Source organism: Lissotriton vulgaris, chromosome 10 (genome assembly GCF_964263255.1).
Source record: "Lissotriton vulgaris chromosome 10, aLisVul1.2, whole genome shotgun sequence".
In the NCBI taxonomy this organism is placed as follows: Eukaryota; Metazoa; Chordata; class Amphibia; order Caudata; family Salamandridae; genus Lissotriton; species Lissotriton vulgaris.
In genome coordinates, this window is record NC_141698.1 from 705559053 (window position 1) to 705575711 (window position 16659).

The window sequence follows — 16659 nt, forward strand, 5'->3', positions numbered from 1 at the left end:
TGCCTGTATCTTTTGTGTGGTTGGTCAGTTATTCCATAGTACTTAGCATTGCTACTTATAACAATGCCTTGCTTTAAGCCAGCTCATGTTTATTTACTCCAGTTCTAACAAGATTTTAAAAATATGATTATTCATTATAGTAATTGTATTCTTTTTCTGGGAGTTGTACCAGCCATTGAGATGGGTGATGGAATCTATGATAATACGGGTATCTGAAGTTTCATCAAGCTTTTGTGTACTCTGATTCCTCTAGTCTGATGCATTCCAATTCTGTTCTGTTGCAGTGTGACTTATTGGCATGTTTCAAGCACATAAGGATATTATTCACACCCCACTCCAACAATTCCTAAGACCATTATTAACTGTGTTTTGTCAACTTGACCACCAATATTTGTCCCACTTTAGCCACCAATTTTATATTTTTGCCATTGTCTCACCAGCGCTTAGCCTCCATTTTATCGTTTATGTGCAGAAGGAAATGGTTCGGTTAATCTGCTCTTGCTTTGTCGTGTGCAGCTTACTGAATCAAGATCTTTATATGGTTATCCTTTACAGACACAGTTGTGCTATGGTATCTTTATGCTTTTGAAGGTGGTTGAGTTTATCCTTGGGCTTCTGTGACTACAACCAGAGCGGCCCATGAACAATTCTGTTAGAAGTCTCCCAAGATGTCCCTCTAAGACCAGCTGCGTTCCTAAAATGAGGCAGTTGATCATTCTTTTATTGTCAGGTTTTTAGTCTTTTTAGGTTGAGCCTACTAGACACTGCATGAGTTCACACTCATTTGCCTGCTTCTTTTTCATGGCCGAGCTGGTCCTGTATTTGGTTCTCCCACGGAGCTTGTTTTTTTTACCATCTCTTTGATTGGCTGGCTTCTATATTTCCACTGCTTGCATTTGAAGCATTGCGTTTTTCGTTTGGGTTAAGCACTCCATCGGAGTGAATGTTTTCCAACTGTCTCCCTCATGTACTTGGATCCCCCTGCACCCCTTGTTGATGGATGCCGCTTGTGTGCTTTTCCCTGCCCCCTACATGTTGTGCCCCCCCAATTACTCCCCTGTATGCTTCTTCATGCCTGCTCCATGTAGCACTCTTGCCCATTGCTTCTCGTTCTCAGTCCCTCCCTCTGTGTTGCTTTAGTTCCCCCACATAGCTATCCCTTACCTGCCTCCTTCATGTTGTTTCTGTCACACTTGGGGGGAAAAAACACTTTCACTGCACTTTTTTTTTTTTTAATTCACCGAGCCGAATCGGTAAATAAAAAAAGATTGCTGGTATTTGGTAGCCTCAAATGTGTGGTACTCGTGCCTACAAAATACCAACCTTGAGATAATGGAGGCATTTATAATAACTACTCAGTGGTGAATTGAAAATTAGGGAAATAACCCTCCCTTTCAAGGAGCACTACAAAATGCCATTTTTAGAAATCATATAGGTTGGGAGCAGGAGAGACATACACTGTCCTACGTAATACTTTTACTCCTAGGTTTTTGTTAATTTTTTTGAAAGACCAAGTATTCACCTACTAGACCCCAAGGATGCAAAGTCCCCTATGTTATTGTAATCATTGCCAGATGTTTGTCAAGATTGGTACAATTTGATGACAATGTGCCTAATTATACCAAAGATAGGCATAGTTTTGCAGAGAATGGGTCCGGGCATTGTTATACCAGTGATCAGTGATAGCGAGTTTTTTGTTAAGATTGCCAAGATTGAGCACAACACAACACACCTTTTGTCCAGGCCCACGGTTGGGACATGTGGACAGACACAGTTATGCATAGACATAATCTCGAATATGTTGTTTAACCACAACATATCTTGGAAGTAACCAATATACCCAGCATAGCCATAGTTATTCCTACCCCAGAATGACCTCACTATGTCAAGGATAGGCACCATGATCCCAGGCATATGACAAACGTGCCTAGGTGAAGCAAATGGGATGGGGCTAACCACCTATGCCGATGACACACAACTGGTGTTAGCTATCAACAGAGAAGAAATAGCGGGCAGTTTTCAAGCAGGCATGATCGCCATCAGTTCATGGTGGCCAAAAACTGTTTAAAATAAAATTCAGAAAAAACGAAGGCCATGATCTTGGGTAACCTAAATCCTACATGGTCCCCTACCTGGTGGCCTACTGCTCTGGCCACCCCCCCACCTCCAGTACAGAAAGTAAGAAACCATGGCATCATCTTCCATGACAAACTCTCCTTTGCAGCCCACGCAAATGCCATCACTTCCTCTGCTTTCTACACACTAACAATGATCAAAAAACTTCTACCATTCCTTCCCGCCAACACAGGAAAAACTTTGATAAGCCCCCTGGTTATGTCTAAAGTAGACTACTGTAACGGCTTACTCCTGAATGCGCAGAAAAAGGTCATCAATAAACTGCTGCTGATACAAAACGCTGCTGCCAGGATCATCTCGGGCACCCCCAAACACAAACCCATTTCTGCAATAGTCCGGAAGTAGCACTGGCTCACAATCACCAATTGCATTAAATTCAATTAAATTAAATTCAAGGCCCTTTGCATAGCCTATAAAGCGATCCATAACACAGGTTCCATCTATCTAAGGAAAGCCCTGTCCACTCACATTCCTCGCAGAAATCTACGATCTTCTTCTGCCAATCTCGTCACGGTCCCCCATACATACAAGGCCTCATGGGAAGACAAAAGATTACATGTAGCCACAGCAAGACTATGGAACTCTCTTCCCCCACAAGTCAAAGCATGTCCAATGTTGCTCTCTTTTAGGAAGCTACTAGAGACCTGGCTATTCACCCAATAATCTGCACTCCGCCTTACTACCACCTCTACGTCCTTAGCGCCGAGACACCCACGGGTATTTGTGCGCTCTACAAATTGCTTAAATAAATAAATAAAGGCAGACACCATTAGACCAGGGCCGCCATTATGTAGATGATGGCCAGAATGTTGCCAAGAATGCACATATTTCAGTGATGAGCCATTGTGATGATATAGCCAAAATGTTGTCAAATGTTAAGTACCCCTAAGGATGAAATACTATCAGGCCAGGGATTGTCAGACCATTGCTAGGAATGTCCACTATATGTCAAGGATGAACCAATATTACGCTAGCGATAGCTAAATGGCTGGTTGTATGTCAGGGCTACAATATGCTAAATTCACCATTAATCCAGTCCATTTGGAAGAATTTGTAGGACTCCCGACAGTCACCATTGTGTATGTGTACACACACACACCTCTACATCTTTTGACACACACCTAGGTACACACATCAACATCTTCTGACACACACACACACACCTAGATACACACATCGACATCTTCTGACAGACACACACATACACCATGTGAGTTTGAGGCGAAATTGATGGTGCTGCTGCACTCGCCTATGCAGTGAGTGTGTAAGTGTGCATGCGTGCAGCCCACTTTGCTGATCTTTCACTGCCAATCTCTACATTGGTAGATCATCTTCTCCATGTGCCATCTTCTTCCTCCCTCCACCTCTGGGCTGTGTCGTTTCCCCCTCAAACTGAACGAGTCGCCCTGAGACCAACATAAGCTGATATTCACTTTATAATCCGCTGCCCCATCAAAGGCCTCAAAATCTGTTAAAGGTGGAATAAAGGTTTTTGTTACAATTTCTCATTTTTTGATGGGCACTCGTTTTATTGCATATTCTTAAAACAACTTTTCTTAGATCCTGAAGTTAAGTAGCACTTAAATCTCAGCGCTATTAATAAAATGTATAACAGCGCGAGAAAATGTACTAAAGAAATATTACACATGTAACGATTTGTAATCTTAATGTTCCAGAACCCTGGGGTTATTAGTGAAGCGACTCGAGAAAGGTGGCAAAGCTGAACGGGAGAATCTTTTTCACGAGAACGACTGTATTGTCAGGATTAATGACGGAGACCTCCGGAACAGGAGATTTGAGCAGTAAGTGCCTCTGATATGCAGGATATGTTTCCTTTTTCTATCATCAACTACCACAATGCATGTTCAGTGATGCAAGGACAAGCCCCGCAGCTTGAGTAAATGTACCTCATTATCAAGGTTCAGAGCTGTAAGCGGCCTAGGACCATGGCCTACAACGCTTCAGTGTTCATTGTGATATATAGTACACTTTATGCGTACCCTCATACATCTTTAGTGATCTTTGTCATGTGGTAATGTCTGTTCCTCACTCTATCTCCACACCGAGGCAGTCTGCACACTGAGAGGAGGCGCCAAGATCTTATGGGCAAATGTCCACACCGCAAAAATAGGAGCAAAGCTGCAACCGGTTTAGTGGTGTAAGTTGTGGGAGGTTTTGACCCTACACGCTATTGTTAGGATTTTCCAAGCCATCTGTAAGAGAGGGTGCTTTGCCATGCCCCTTTATATATTGACAATTCAGGTTTGTATTCAACTTCTATCATAAATGCGCTCTCTATTTTTACATAAAGCAAATAAACACTCAGAGTGGGTGTGCAGTTTTTTTTAGGGTTTCCTTTACCTTTTTGAGTTGGCCTTCCACCAATCTGGTAGCGAAACAGTTGTAAAAAATGGATGCTACCTTTATTGGTGTTGGATTATGAAACTGGTAATTGTTTCTTTAACTGATTTATCAACCTATGATTATCTTTTTTAAAAAAACTTGCATGCATTAGATTTTTTTATGTTGGCTGGTGACCTCTGAAATAAAGCTTTTTAATGAAAAATAATTTTTATTTTACACCGTAATTCAGGCATTTACAGTGGTGCTCAAAGCATCTGTGCTGAGTGTTGAAGTGGGTTGTGTTACAATGGGGTAGCAAAGAAATCGCATAATCGTCTTATAAAGGGGACCCACATATCTGAACTGCAGTGTAAGATGTCGCAGATAATGAGCAGGTTAAATTACATTGTTAAATGTGTGACCATGTGGTTTAATTCTGAGCTGTATTTAGTTTCCCAGAAGAGTCCAAATATCATTCTATTTAAAAATAAAAAATTGAAGATTTTTCACACAGTTTCCGATTAAAACAGTTCAAATTCTCCAAGTGTTGCTGTGATCCAGAATTGATATATGGCATGATTTGGGCTGATGTAGTTAGTTGTACATAGTGAACAGTCTGAACAGATCTTTGTAGGATGTACGTCTCTACCACTGGTTAATGTTGTTAAGCCGTCAGTAGACATCAGGTGTAAGAAAGTGCCCTTTTTGCATGGTTGCCCCCACTTTTTGCTAAACTGCTGATGTACTTTGACTGAGTGCCCAGGGCTCCTGCCAAACAGGTACCCAGGGTCTGTTCTTTCATAAAACTGCATTGAAAACAAAACCCAATTGGCACTCTCTGGCCAAAGGTCAGCCCTTGTAAATGGTACCAAGGGCACTGTGGCCAGGCAAGGCCTACAAGGACTGCAGCACTTATTGTGCCTCCCTTAGAGAACCTGTACCTTTACACACACGCTCTTTTTGCAGGCTGCATGCTTTGGTGCAGAACAAAGTTAAGAGTCGACATGGCACACACCTACAACCCACTTCCCTGGCATAGATAAGCCACCCCTCTAGCTGGGTGCACTGTACCAGTGGTGAGGGTACAGGTGCATGAGCCCTGTACCCCTAATGTGTCTGTCAATTCTTAGACATTGCGCAGTAATGCCATTAAGAGTATATGGTGCTGGGAGTTTGTCATTACGAACTCCACAGTACCATAATGGCTTTACTGAAAAGTGGGAAGTTTGGTATCAAACTTCTCAGCACGTTAAACCCACACTGATGCCAGTGTGGGATTTAATAAACAATGCACACAGAGGGCATATTAGAGATACCCCCTGAAAAACGACCTACCGCTAGTGGTCAGGCTGAGTGACTGCTCACCAGCTGCCACCACCAGGCATGTTTCTGGATCCCTGAGTTGAGAGCCTGCTGCTCTCCGGGGTCTGAAACAATGCACATCCTGGGACGAGGTGCCAAGCCTCCTCCCCCAGGATGGACAGGGTCCACAAAGGGGAAACTTCAAAGGCTTGCCGCCATTGTGAGCTTCCCCAGGCCTTTGGTGCTTCCAGCAACTGGCACCCACCGGTTTTTACCCCCACTTTGAGTGGGAAAATCGGCGGGAAAACCAAGTGAGGAAGTGCCCACCTTGGCCTCCCCCACCCCTCAGGAGGGGTAGGCGAGGTGAAGCACAACTCTGTCTGCCATCTTGCAGATGGGGGACCCAGCCAACCAGAGTAAGGCATATGCCCCCCTCCCACTCGAGGTTGGCATAATAGGGGTTGTACCCACCTCAAGGAAGGGGACCCTTTGATCCCAACCTTCACTTACCTGTAACACCCCTAAATCTAGTATTTGGGGACACCCCTGAACCTTGCCTCCTCAAACAAGAACCGACTAAGAAGAAAAGAAGGACCGAAGAGCCATACTAAAGCTAAAAAGAGGAGGACACCCACTGACTTGGCCCCAGTCCTACTGCCTGAATCCACTTCGAACCTGCAGAAGAGAAATCCTGGTGTGTCCTGTAGCCAGCAACCTCAAGAACCCTGAGGACCTGCCTTGCCTTCCACAGAAAAGACTTTGTCTCCCATGAACACTGGATTTGTTCACCCACAGACTCTGGCTCCGGCCAAATCCGCAAGGCGGCACCACTCTGCACCCGACACCCATGGCCCGAGTTCGAGTGGCCCAACACCATGAGGAAGTCCGCCCGGTGAACCTGACCCAAGATCTGGTAGTCTATGACCTGCCTTGACCCTCTCCACGCCGCCTGCAATCTCTTCCTGGAGGATCACCCAATCACGACAGGAGCTGGTAAGAAAACCAGATGCCTAAAGACAACCCTGTATTCCACGCCGACGGCCTTGGGTGGCCCAACTGATTGTGTCGCAGCATCCCAACTTAACTATCCGGTCGGTGGTCACCTCCAGAAGATCTTAGTCCCCGAGCCTGCAGTCTTTGTCAAAACCAGAGTAACCCCGTTGAAATCAACAGGGCACCTGACACCAAAACAGCAACCTGCACCCAGGTGCCCCTTCACCAGTGTACTTTGGATGCCAACTCGGATCCCCCTTTGCACTGAGCCTAACACCAGGAGCTTTGCTCCCACAACCATGTGGCCTGATCTTGAGCAGCCACCAGCCGGAGGCCCCCTATCCCCCATTGGATAACATTGGGCCTCAGCACTCTGCACCCAGCTGCCCTAGTGCAGCTGAGGGTACTTTGAGAGTACATCCTTGACCCTGGGGCTACTCTTGTTCTAACTCCAGAAACTCAACCCCAAAGACCAAGTACTTACCTATTAACCAATAACTTAATTTCTCTCCATAGGAGTACATTGACTGTTGTGGAGTTGATTTGTATGAAAACCTGGAAAACTGCAACTGTGCAAAACTGATTTTACTTACCCTTTCTCTAGGAAATGTCCCAGTGTGATATCTAGCCATATCACACTGAGTAGAAAAAGTAATCTGAAAATAATCTGAAAAGTAATTAAGACATTTTAACTTACCTGTATTTCAATCAATTGCATTTGAACTTGCATTCAGTTGTAAAACACTGCATAAGATTTTGCAAAGCATTTATTTCACTTATCTGTGCCAGGTGCGGCTTGGTTCTAGAATTAAAATAACTTAATAATATTTTTGTACAAAACAAATTGGTCAGAGCTCAGTCTTTGGGTGTGTAGCGTAATTTTTTGCCAGACCGTGAACCATAAGTACTTAACACTACCCTCTAATAAAGCCTTACTGCTGGCCCACACTACCACAACTAGAGAGTAAGGTACTGTCTACTTTAACTTCTGCTTACCTTTGGGGATCCACTGACACACTATACCTCACTTTGGTATAGTATGTACCGAGTCAGCTTCCTCGACTGGGCCACTCAGAATCTCTAGTTGTGCTCTGCCTCCATTATCAGACCACGCAAAGTGAATAAGTTTACACCTGCTTAGGTGTTGTTGGTCCTAGATGATGCACTGCTGAATGACCTCTGAACAGTCTTGTGGAGGAAGAATGTCACTACAGGTTTTGGACAAGTTTCCAGACCAGCCTGTTCCACTGTGGTTGTCATTAAGAGTTATCAGTAGCCTTTTAGTGATGTGCTCTACCATTGCCACCAGCCATAATAGCACAGTGACTACTTCTCGAAGACAGTCGGCTTTCAGTTCATGTTGATCTTCTAGTCAAGGCTGCCAACCCTTCCAGATGTATGGAATTCCCTTAGCTCAAACAAGATGATTAACCAGACTCCCTGAACATTCTTGAAATGCCTAGGTAAAGAACATTTTTCTTAAGATTTTTCGGTCGAAATTTGGTAGACTCAGGAGGAGAGTACTAGTAAACAACTGTCAGTCTGTTCTTAGGTTATTGAAACCGATACATGAAATTCCGGACCACTATAAATCTGTCTTGCTAATAACTTGTTTGAAACTTACGTTTGTTTCCAAACACGTGATTTATTATTCACTATTAACGATTTTAACGACACACAATTTACTGATTTGGGTCGGCCATGTCATGATATGACCTCTGTGGCGAGCATTTAACTCATTGGGTCCTCCTGCTGGTCCTTCCATTGAGCAGGAGTGGGAAGTGGTTAGCCAGTGTTGACTCAATAATAGACTGCAAGTGACATCTACTATTGGAATAAGATGATACTAGCCACTGCTTGATGATCAAGGGCATAACGGACCACCCTGCAGTGCGGAAGGGGGCGCAGTCTTCGGTACATAAGGGGACAGGCATCATTTTACGTTATGCCACTACTGGAAGTTGCTTTTTTTTGTTTGTTTCTCAAGGGGAAGGGTTTCATGTACTCACACTTCCACACTTGCCAAGGTTGGTTCTGTATGAAGGACATTTTCAAAACTATAGCTAGCAGGATATTTCAATGTAAAAAGTACCAAGGCAGGCACCCAATCCCATTTGGTTGTTTGTCATTCTGGAAAGGAAGTAAGGTTCGCGAAGTTCACCTCCTTGTCTTTGTTGTTCTCTCTCTTGCTATTAAGTGGTCATGAAGCATTTATCACTGAAATGATATTAAAATTCCACCACCTAACAACTGCATGTTGTTGAGACTGGCTTGGAGCTGCTTTCTCTTAAAACCCTATTTTGAACATACCAGCTGAAAATGGCAGTCGTACATTTCTGTAGAAAAATTTCTCTTTTATCACAGATTCGTGCCATCTAGAGCGAGCTGAACTTTTGCAAGATGGGACCTTTTTTTTCTTCCTTTTTTTCCCCAATGCTATCCTCAAATAATACCTTCTTTTCAAAATTGTGAGCCCCCATTGTAGTCCAAGATTAGTTTTTCCTGCTGTCGGTCACATAAAAGCAAAGTTCTCAAAAGGGAGGCATTTTAAGAAGATTATTCCAGTGGTGTTTTTACATTCGACAGCAATGCAATGTAAGATCTCATTCAGATCTGTATAAAGCATTTCACCCATATCCGTATCTTACTCCGAGCTGCCCTCGCTCGCTGAGGTCTGTTGACTTCAGGAGCACAGGCGCGCCTTACAAAAAGCACCTCTTTGGAATCTTATAATTTAAATATAGATTGGGGCACAAGTCACACCTGTTGCGGTTGGAAGAGACTGATTTACTACCCCAATGAAATACATTTTAAAGGCTTTTAAAGGTTACAGTGCTTGTAACAGGAAGCCCTCTGGAACACATGATGACAACCAAGTTGAATAATTTCATGTTGTCCATTGGGAGCTTTGACAACTGAATCTACTCTGGTATCAGTGGACTTAAGATCACTTTGTCTCAGCTTCTAGGCCACTGACTACATTGTGCAGAATGTTCTTACCGTAGCCTAGGCTTTCTAGAAGTAACTCCGTTTTATTTGTTCTTGCGTTGTTCAGACATTTCTGTCTTTGCATGATCCCACACCGATCTTTAGTTAGTGTGTGTGCATGTCCCGGTGATAGCAAAACCGGACGCCTGCCACAGCGATCATTTCAGTGTGCGATGTTACTGGTTATTACTGTCTCCTCTCTTCAGCACGCCATTTACAGCGGCAAGTCTTGTGGATTTCTGTGGCTGCAAGAAATCAATGAGCTGTTTCATCAAGGACAGTCATTGTCGATGAATATTGTACATACATTTTGTTGTTTGTTACAAAACAGGCACTCCAAATCCGATTGTCATGCAGGTGTGATTGCCATACTCCCAAAAGGCGTCTTATGTGATCATGGAATGGACAAATGGGGTTTACCTAGTATTTTACCTCTATGTTGTGCATCTCTAAGTTTCCAGCTGATGTAAGAAAAAAGCATGGTTGATGATCAAAGAGCTTATTAGTGTGTTTTCCCAATTTCAATTAAAGCAGTTTTTTTTAAGTCTGCCTTTGTTGTCTGATTAGTCACAGTAATTATGTTCATAATGTCTTCTAGCCCGGCACTGTTAATTTTCTCATTTTCTTTTCGTTCATTAATGCAGAGCCCAACATATGTTCCGCCAAGCCATGCGTGCACCCATCATGTGGTTCCATGTGGTCCCTGCAGCAAACAAGGAGCCTTACGAACAAATCTCCCAAAGTGAGAAGATCAATTACCACTCCAGCCGCTTCAGCCCGGACACGCACTACATGGATAGCAAGAGCATGAACAATGCGGGGCCGGATCACACACCACAGCGGACATCCAGACCGCCGACTAACCACACAGAGCAAATAGACTCTTTCTCCCAACTACCTCACAGTGTTAACTCCGCTGGGAAACCACCATCCGGTATCTCTGCATCCCCACAAAAAGGCCTTAGTCCCTCCCCAAACAGTGGTTTTAACACCAAAAAGATAGGGAAGAAGCTCAACATTCAGCTGAAGAAAGGTAAGTGATTTCTTAAACAAAACCATGGTGTTAAAGTCTGTGGACATGCATTACCAATGAGTGACACAAGAGTGTTGAATTAAACAACCAATGTATCCAAAGTTGAGGGCCCCCACAAACTACATGGCGTGTCCCCCTCTGGACTCACTCAGGACCTCTCAGGCCAGGGTAAAGTGCTGAGGGGGCCGCCTGGAAGTCACCCCCCGCACTGTGGGTACCTTTGTTACGCCACTGGAAACAACCCAAAGGAAAATTGTCCTATTCAATTGAAATGCCCCCAAACTAGGCATTTTTTGTCATATTCTCCTTTTCTTTGTTTTATTGTTTCTGTGATGTTTCTCAACAAACCATCCATGAATCGTAAAGGTATTGGGATCAGTGAAAATGCCTGCTATAGACAGGCATGTTCTATGATGTGAAAACTGTTAAAAAAACGCTTGGCATGCAGTTCTTTTAGGTTGATGGCTGGTGCTAATTTGAGTAGCTACTATTCTTAGCCTGCAACTTTATTGCTTTGAACAGTTTGGGAGATTTGGGGTTGGTATCAATGATAACAGTTTGTGAAATAGTTGACTGAAGCCAACCAGTGAAACACGTTAATTATTGTATTGCTGCTGATTTAGCCCTGCATTTGGAATATGTTAGTAATATTGCGAAGTAGAAAATAGTCTTGAAACCTTTACCATCCAAATGACAGATGTAGGAGTGAATGGAGCTAACTATGTTTGTTAACAGTGGTTTTCACAAATTTTCCTGCCACCTTTGAAATACAGCAGAAATGGCTGCCACTAATGGTAATGCTGGCAAAGGAGTTCCATACTTATTGGTTAAGTTCTGAATTGATTTGATACGTTTTAATTCTCTGACACCTGTCATCCCTTGTTGGAGATGTCTTGCTGTTCAGCAATGGTTCTGTAAGGCTTCTTGCCCTTGTGGAAGAAATGCCTGCTTCATCTGTTTATTGATGGGGTCATGCTACTTAAGGAATATCTATTGACCTCATCTGTTAGGCTACAGAGGGCCTCCAGTGTCTTGAAGTGTGAACGTAGGTATTCATAGAGGGGGGGGGGGGGTGAACACACATCATCTTTTTGAAGAGCTACACTCACTAGAAGTTCAATAACTATTTTTTTCAAATGTTGATGCCTGGACCATGAACCAATATATTCCATTAATGCAGGTCTTCATTCCCCTGAATGAAGACTTGATCTGCAGAGCTCAGTGTTCGCTCCATTTCTGCTTTGAAGGTCAAGTCCCACTTTCTTTAAGGAACATCCTTCAGACATTTCATTGAGGTCTAATGTGATGGGAGTCCTGAAGCAGTTCAGTCCTTGAAAGCTGACAAAAAAGCACATGAACTAATTAATTCTGTCATTACTGACCCAGTAAATTATTACTGGATGTGGCTGAGCTAAACCACCACTATTGGTTGATCAAAACCTATGCCAGATTCTTTCCTCAGCTTTGTTTTTCTGGGAAATAAAAGTATGAATATTTAATATTCTGATGGAACTACTCCGACACGTGGAATAATTTTCTTGCTTCAAAACTACATATTTATTTTTTCTTGTTTTGATATTTTGAAAGTGAAGTTAGCACCTCTCCCTTTACTATTTCCTGTAAGACTTCCACAGTGGGTACATCTTCTACCTCTTTTTGTGTGCTTTCATCACCTTTACTACACGATCAAGCATCCCCTTTCTTTGTGATTCTTTTTAACTAAAACAATTGCTACTTTGGAGAAAGAGATCCTCTTTCCAAAATGTTTAATTTTTGCAATTGTTTTCCAACCAAGTTTTGTGTGTCAGGCGCTTTCTAAAGTACTTCCTCAGCTTGAGTTTTTAACTTTTTTTTATTTCGAAGAACCTGCCTTAGGAACAATAAATAGAGCGACCCACTTTACTATTGCTTCAAGCACTAATGTGAGTATGATAGCGACTTTGATTGTCTTTGGTCGTTCCTAATGAAGGATGCTCTAATAATTGTCTCTTTATGGAAACCCAACAAATAAGCTTTCATTGCAGCCAACGGAAAGCAGTAATTTTGCCAATTACCGTCATTAGATTAAGAACTCCTTATGGGGGTGCATTAAAGCATAGAAGATTTACACTTCAAATTAAGTTCAGATGCAGCCTGCGTGGCACGTTCTGCATAATAATGATGCAGGATTCAAAATGGTCGCCCTGTGAAGAGACTGCACTTATCTCGCATCACGTCTGTTATTTGACGCGTTCCCTTTTCGCCTGGAAAAAAATGACAGAATTGACTCATCCTGTTTGGTTCCGTAATTATGAATTTTTCATTATGTTTTATTGCCTTTTTTGGCATTTTTCTAATAGCCTGATCTTTCATGGGAATTAGCTGTTTAATAAAGCCAAAAGATAAGGTCAGTAGTACGTTTCGGTCAGTGCCAACTGTTTGTTGCCTTTTCTAAATGAAAATTGATATCTATTTATCTTTGCTGAAAGGTCACTGGCTGATCTTTAGCGCGCGCATTCGGAGGGTTAGGGCTGATATGCTAATCGGGCTATGATGCGCACCGCAGCCGTCTGCGCCCTTCACGAAAATTAAGATAATAGAAGCGACGATCACAATTTCTGAAGCACTGCTGGCGGGAAATCGTTATCAGGAAACGTGATACACAGCTGCCGCTGTGGACTATTCTTCCCAACTGGAGGGGTTATGAGAGGGAGAGAGACCATATGAACATGGCTTTTGCAAGAATAGACTACATTTAGGACAAAGTAGTAAAGTGAGGAGTTGTTCGGCAGCGGTCATTTTTCAGAATCCGGACTTATTTTATCTTCATAAGACGTTTACCTAGAGTAAGAGAGAGGAGTGGACAAAGGAGAAAGCTGTAGGAAGAGAAACGTAGGAAAATATAAACGGGAAGAAATGAAGCACAATCATTTACAATGCAATAGGTCTCGCATTAATTTTGAGCTATTGGCATTGCTAAATATTGCAAACCAATTGCAACAAAAGTCTATAAATTTTAGGTTAAAAAATGTGTGTTTACTTTTGTAGCAATGGTGGCATGCTGCGCTTTAGATGAATATGTTTAAAAGTAAAGCGCGCCATACTGCGATTGCTACAATAGTTCATTGTGGTTGCGTTAACAATTAATGTGTGCACTGATGGATGGTGGTGTGTGTGCCTGTAAAAATTGTGCATTGATGGCGTGTGTGGGCCTTGTGGAAGCGTACACTGACGGCTGGTGGTGTGTGCCTGGTGAAAGCGTGCACTGACTGCTGGTGGTGTGTGTGTGCCTGGTGAAAGCATGCACCGAAGTCTGGTGGTGTGTGTGTGCCTGGTGAAAGTGTGCACTGACGTGTGGTGGTGTGTGCACGGTGGAAGCTTGCACTGACGGCTGGTGGTGTGTGTGCAAGGTGGAAGTGCGCACTGACAGCTGAGGTGTTTGTGCCCGGTGAAAGCGTGCATTGACGACTGATGGTGTCTGTTGAAAGTGTGCACTGACAGTGTGGTTGTGTGTGTGGTTGTGTGTGGTAATGGCATTAGGTTGCACAGGCTGCGTTGTTTCAGCATGCATTACAGCGGAATGCGTGGTGCTGGCATACATCTAATATAAACACAGAATGAGCATCATGATCCAGCATCCATTTTGAACAAAATGACTTTGAGGCCAATTGAGGCCTAGTTACGTCTAAGCTAGGAAAAGTCAATTTAACACATCATAACTAGTTTGTTTCAATTGCTTCAGCTCCACGTCGGCATACACGTCTGATGTGAGTGGAACATGCCTAATAATGACACACAATTCAATTCAAGCGCACAGAGGCTCCCTCACAGAATATAACCGCACACTCTCACAAGAAAACATACACTCCGGACATTTCTAGTGCTACAAAACCACACCAGTGGCAGTTGAGCGCTATGCAAATGCTTAGATAACATAACACAACTTTCCACCAAGGCTGAGATTTCTGCGTGGGGTCATTAGGAGAAGTTCATGAGGTGTTTCCTGCCAAGCCACGCTATCCGTGTACGCTCTCTGGAGTAGCTTCAAGCCGCACGCGGTGCTAGAGCACATAAATGCATGAATGAATAAACTAATGGCTCCCGCTTGAAAGGGTCTCTGCTCTGCCCCCAGGAGCTCAGAGATCCCTCCTGGACCGGGCTCCTCTTCCAGGGTGTAGAAGACTGAATAGTCTTAATAAATCCAAGGAATTCAGCGTTGATAAAATAGGAAAGTTTATTCCAAGGTTTCAACCACAGGAGGGAGCGCCTCATCAGCCCGGAGTCCGACAAGCAACTGAACCATGCCCATCGAACCCCAGACTTCAGAAGGCTCCCAACAATCAAAGCAATACATTCTGTGCATGCGATGTAAGTACATTCTGTGCATGTGATGTAAGTACATTCTAAACAACACAGATTACATTATCACTACATCACCTTCCCCCTTTCACAGAAACAAACAAAGAAAACAAAAAATTCAATAAGAAATAAACTCATTGTATCTTGTCGGAGCTTTCCTGATCCGGCCACTACGACTGCAAGAAGGGATGTCAGCCCTCTCAGCACTGCACAAGGAAGAAGAAGAAACTCCATTTGTCGGAGTGAGAGGATCCAACTCAACATCCTGTTGTAACCAATGCATCCAATCACACCCATCCTGAGTTAACAAACCTTTCTTCTTACAGATAAGAGCAGCTTGATCCACAGTCAATTTCACCAACTGCCTGACATTCCACCAACCCCTCTCTCCCAAAAAAACAGCATTTTTACTAACTTTAACAACCTGAACAGGGCTCGTAAAAATTGAATTCCCTTTAGCAACCCTGAAGAGTTTTTTTAATCATAACCCAGTCCCCCACAGCCATTTGAACATCCTTCACATTTTTGACTCTATCAAAATTTTCCTTCATCACCGTCTGCTTTTGCCTACCTGTAGCACTAAGATCATCATGACCCGCTTTACTCAGATTAGAATCCTTCTTACAAAGCCAAGAAGGAAATAAAGAAGAATGTAACTTCCTTCCCCTCAACAATTCAAAGGGAGACACCTGAGTTGTGCAATGTGGCGAGGTGTTATAATTCCAAATTTTCCTTTCAAGAAACTTAAACACATCTAACCCTGAAGCTAACGCAGTTTGGATACCTTCTTTCAAAATCTTGTTCCCACGTTCTACCAAACCATTGGAAGATGGGGAATAAAGCGGCACTTTAAACTGTTTGATATCATGAACATACAAAAACCTGCGCATTTTGTCCGACACAAAATGTGTCCCATTATCCGTTACCAAAACTTGAGGCGCCCCTTCCAGCAAAAACGCCCTTTCCAAAAAAGAAATGGTATTATCTGAATTCGGAGCCTCCACGAATCTGTAATACATCCACTTACAAAAGTAATCTAAGGCCAAAATAAGATATCTTTTCCCTTCAGGCAGCACATTATACGGACCTGAAAAATCCAGACCTACTTTCTCCCAAGCAACCCCAGGAAATTGAGTAGGTTGTAACGGAGAATCATGCATTTTCCAATGTTTATCAGACAACAAGCACTCCTCACAGCTGTTCACTAAAGCCCTCACCTGAGCATCAATGCCAGGCCATCAGTAATGAGACTTAATTCTCATGCACGTTTTGTCACCCCCAAGTGACCCTTGTGAGCTAGCTTAACAATCACGTTCCTCAATCCGCTTGGGGGAACACATTTATCACCTCTTAACAAAATGCCATCCTTCACAGAAAGTTCCTCAGCTACTTGAGCAAAATTCTTCAAATCGCCCGATAAATTCCGCATATCAGGCCATACCTTAGAAGAAAACTCCAACGCTTGAGACAAAATGACATCCTTCAAACGAGCTTCCTTCCAGTCCTCTTCTGAAATAGCAGAATTC

The 16659-nt window shown here is 43.2% G+C and overlaps 1 protein-coding gene across 7 annotated transcripts in view; it reads left to right on the top strand.

The window, feature by feature from the left end:
* PARD3 (par-3 family cell polarity regulator) overlaps window positions 1-16659 on the top strand; it is a 1412997-nt gene that overhangs the window by 731782 nt on the left and 664556 nt on the right. For all 7 annotated transcript variants that reach the window (XM_086941535.1, XM_086941533.1, XM_086941537.1 and 4 more), the window contains exons 8-9: window positions 3813-3938; window positions 10407-10795. In XM_086941535.1, the coding sequence (XP_086797661.1) occupies window positions 3813-3938; window positions 10407-10795 (515 nt within the window). The remainder of the gene's footprint in view (window positions 1-3812; window positions 3939-10406; window positions 10796-16659) is intronic.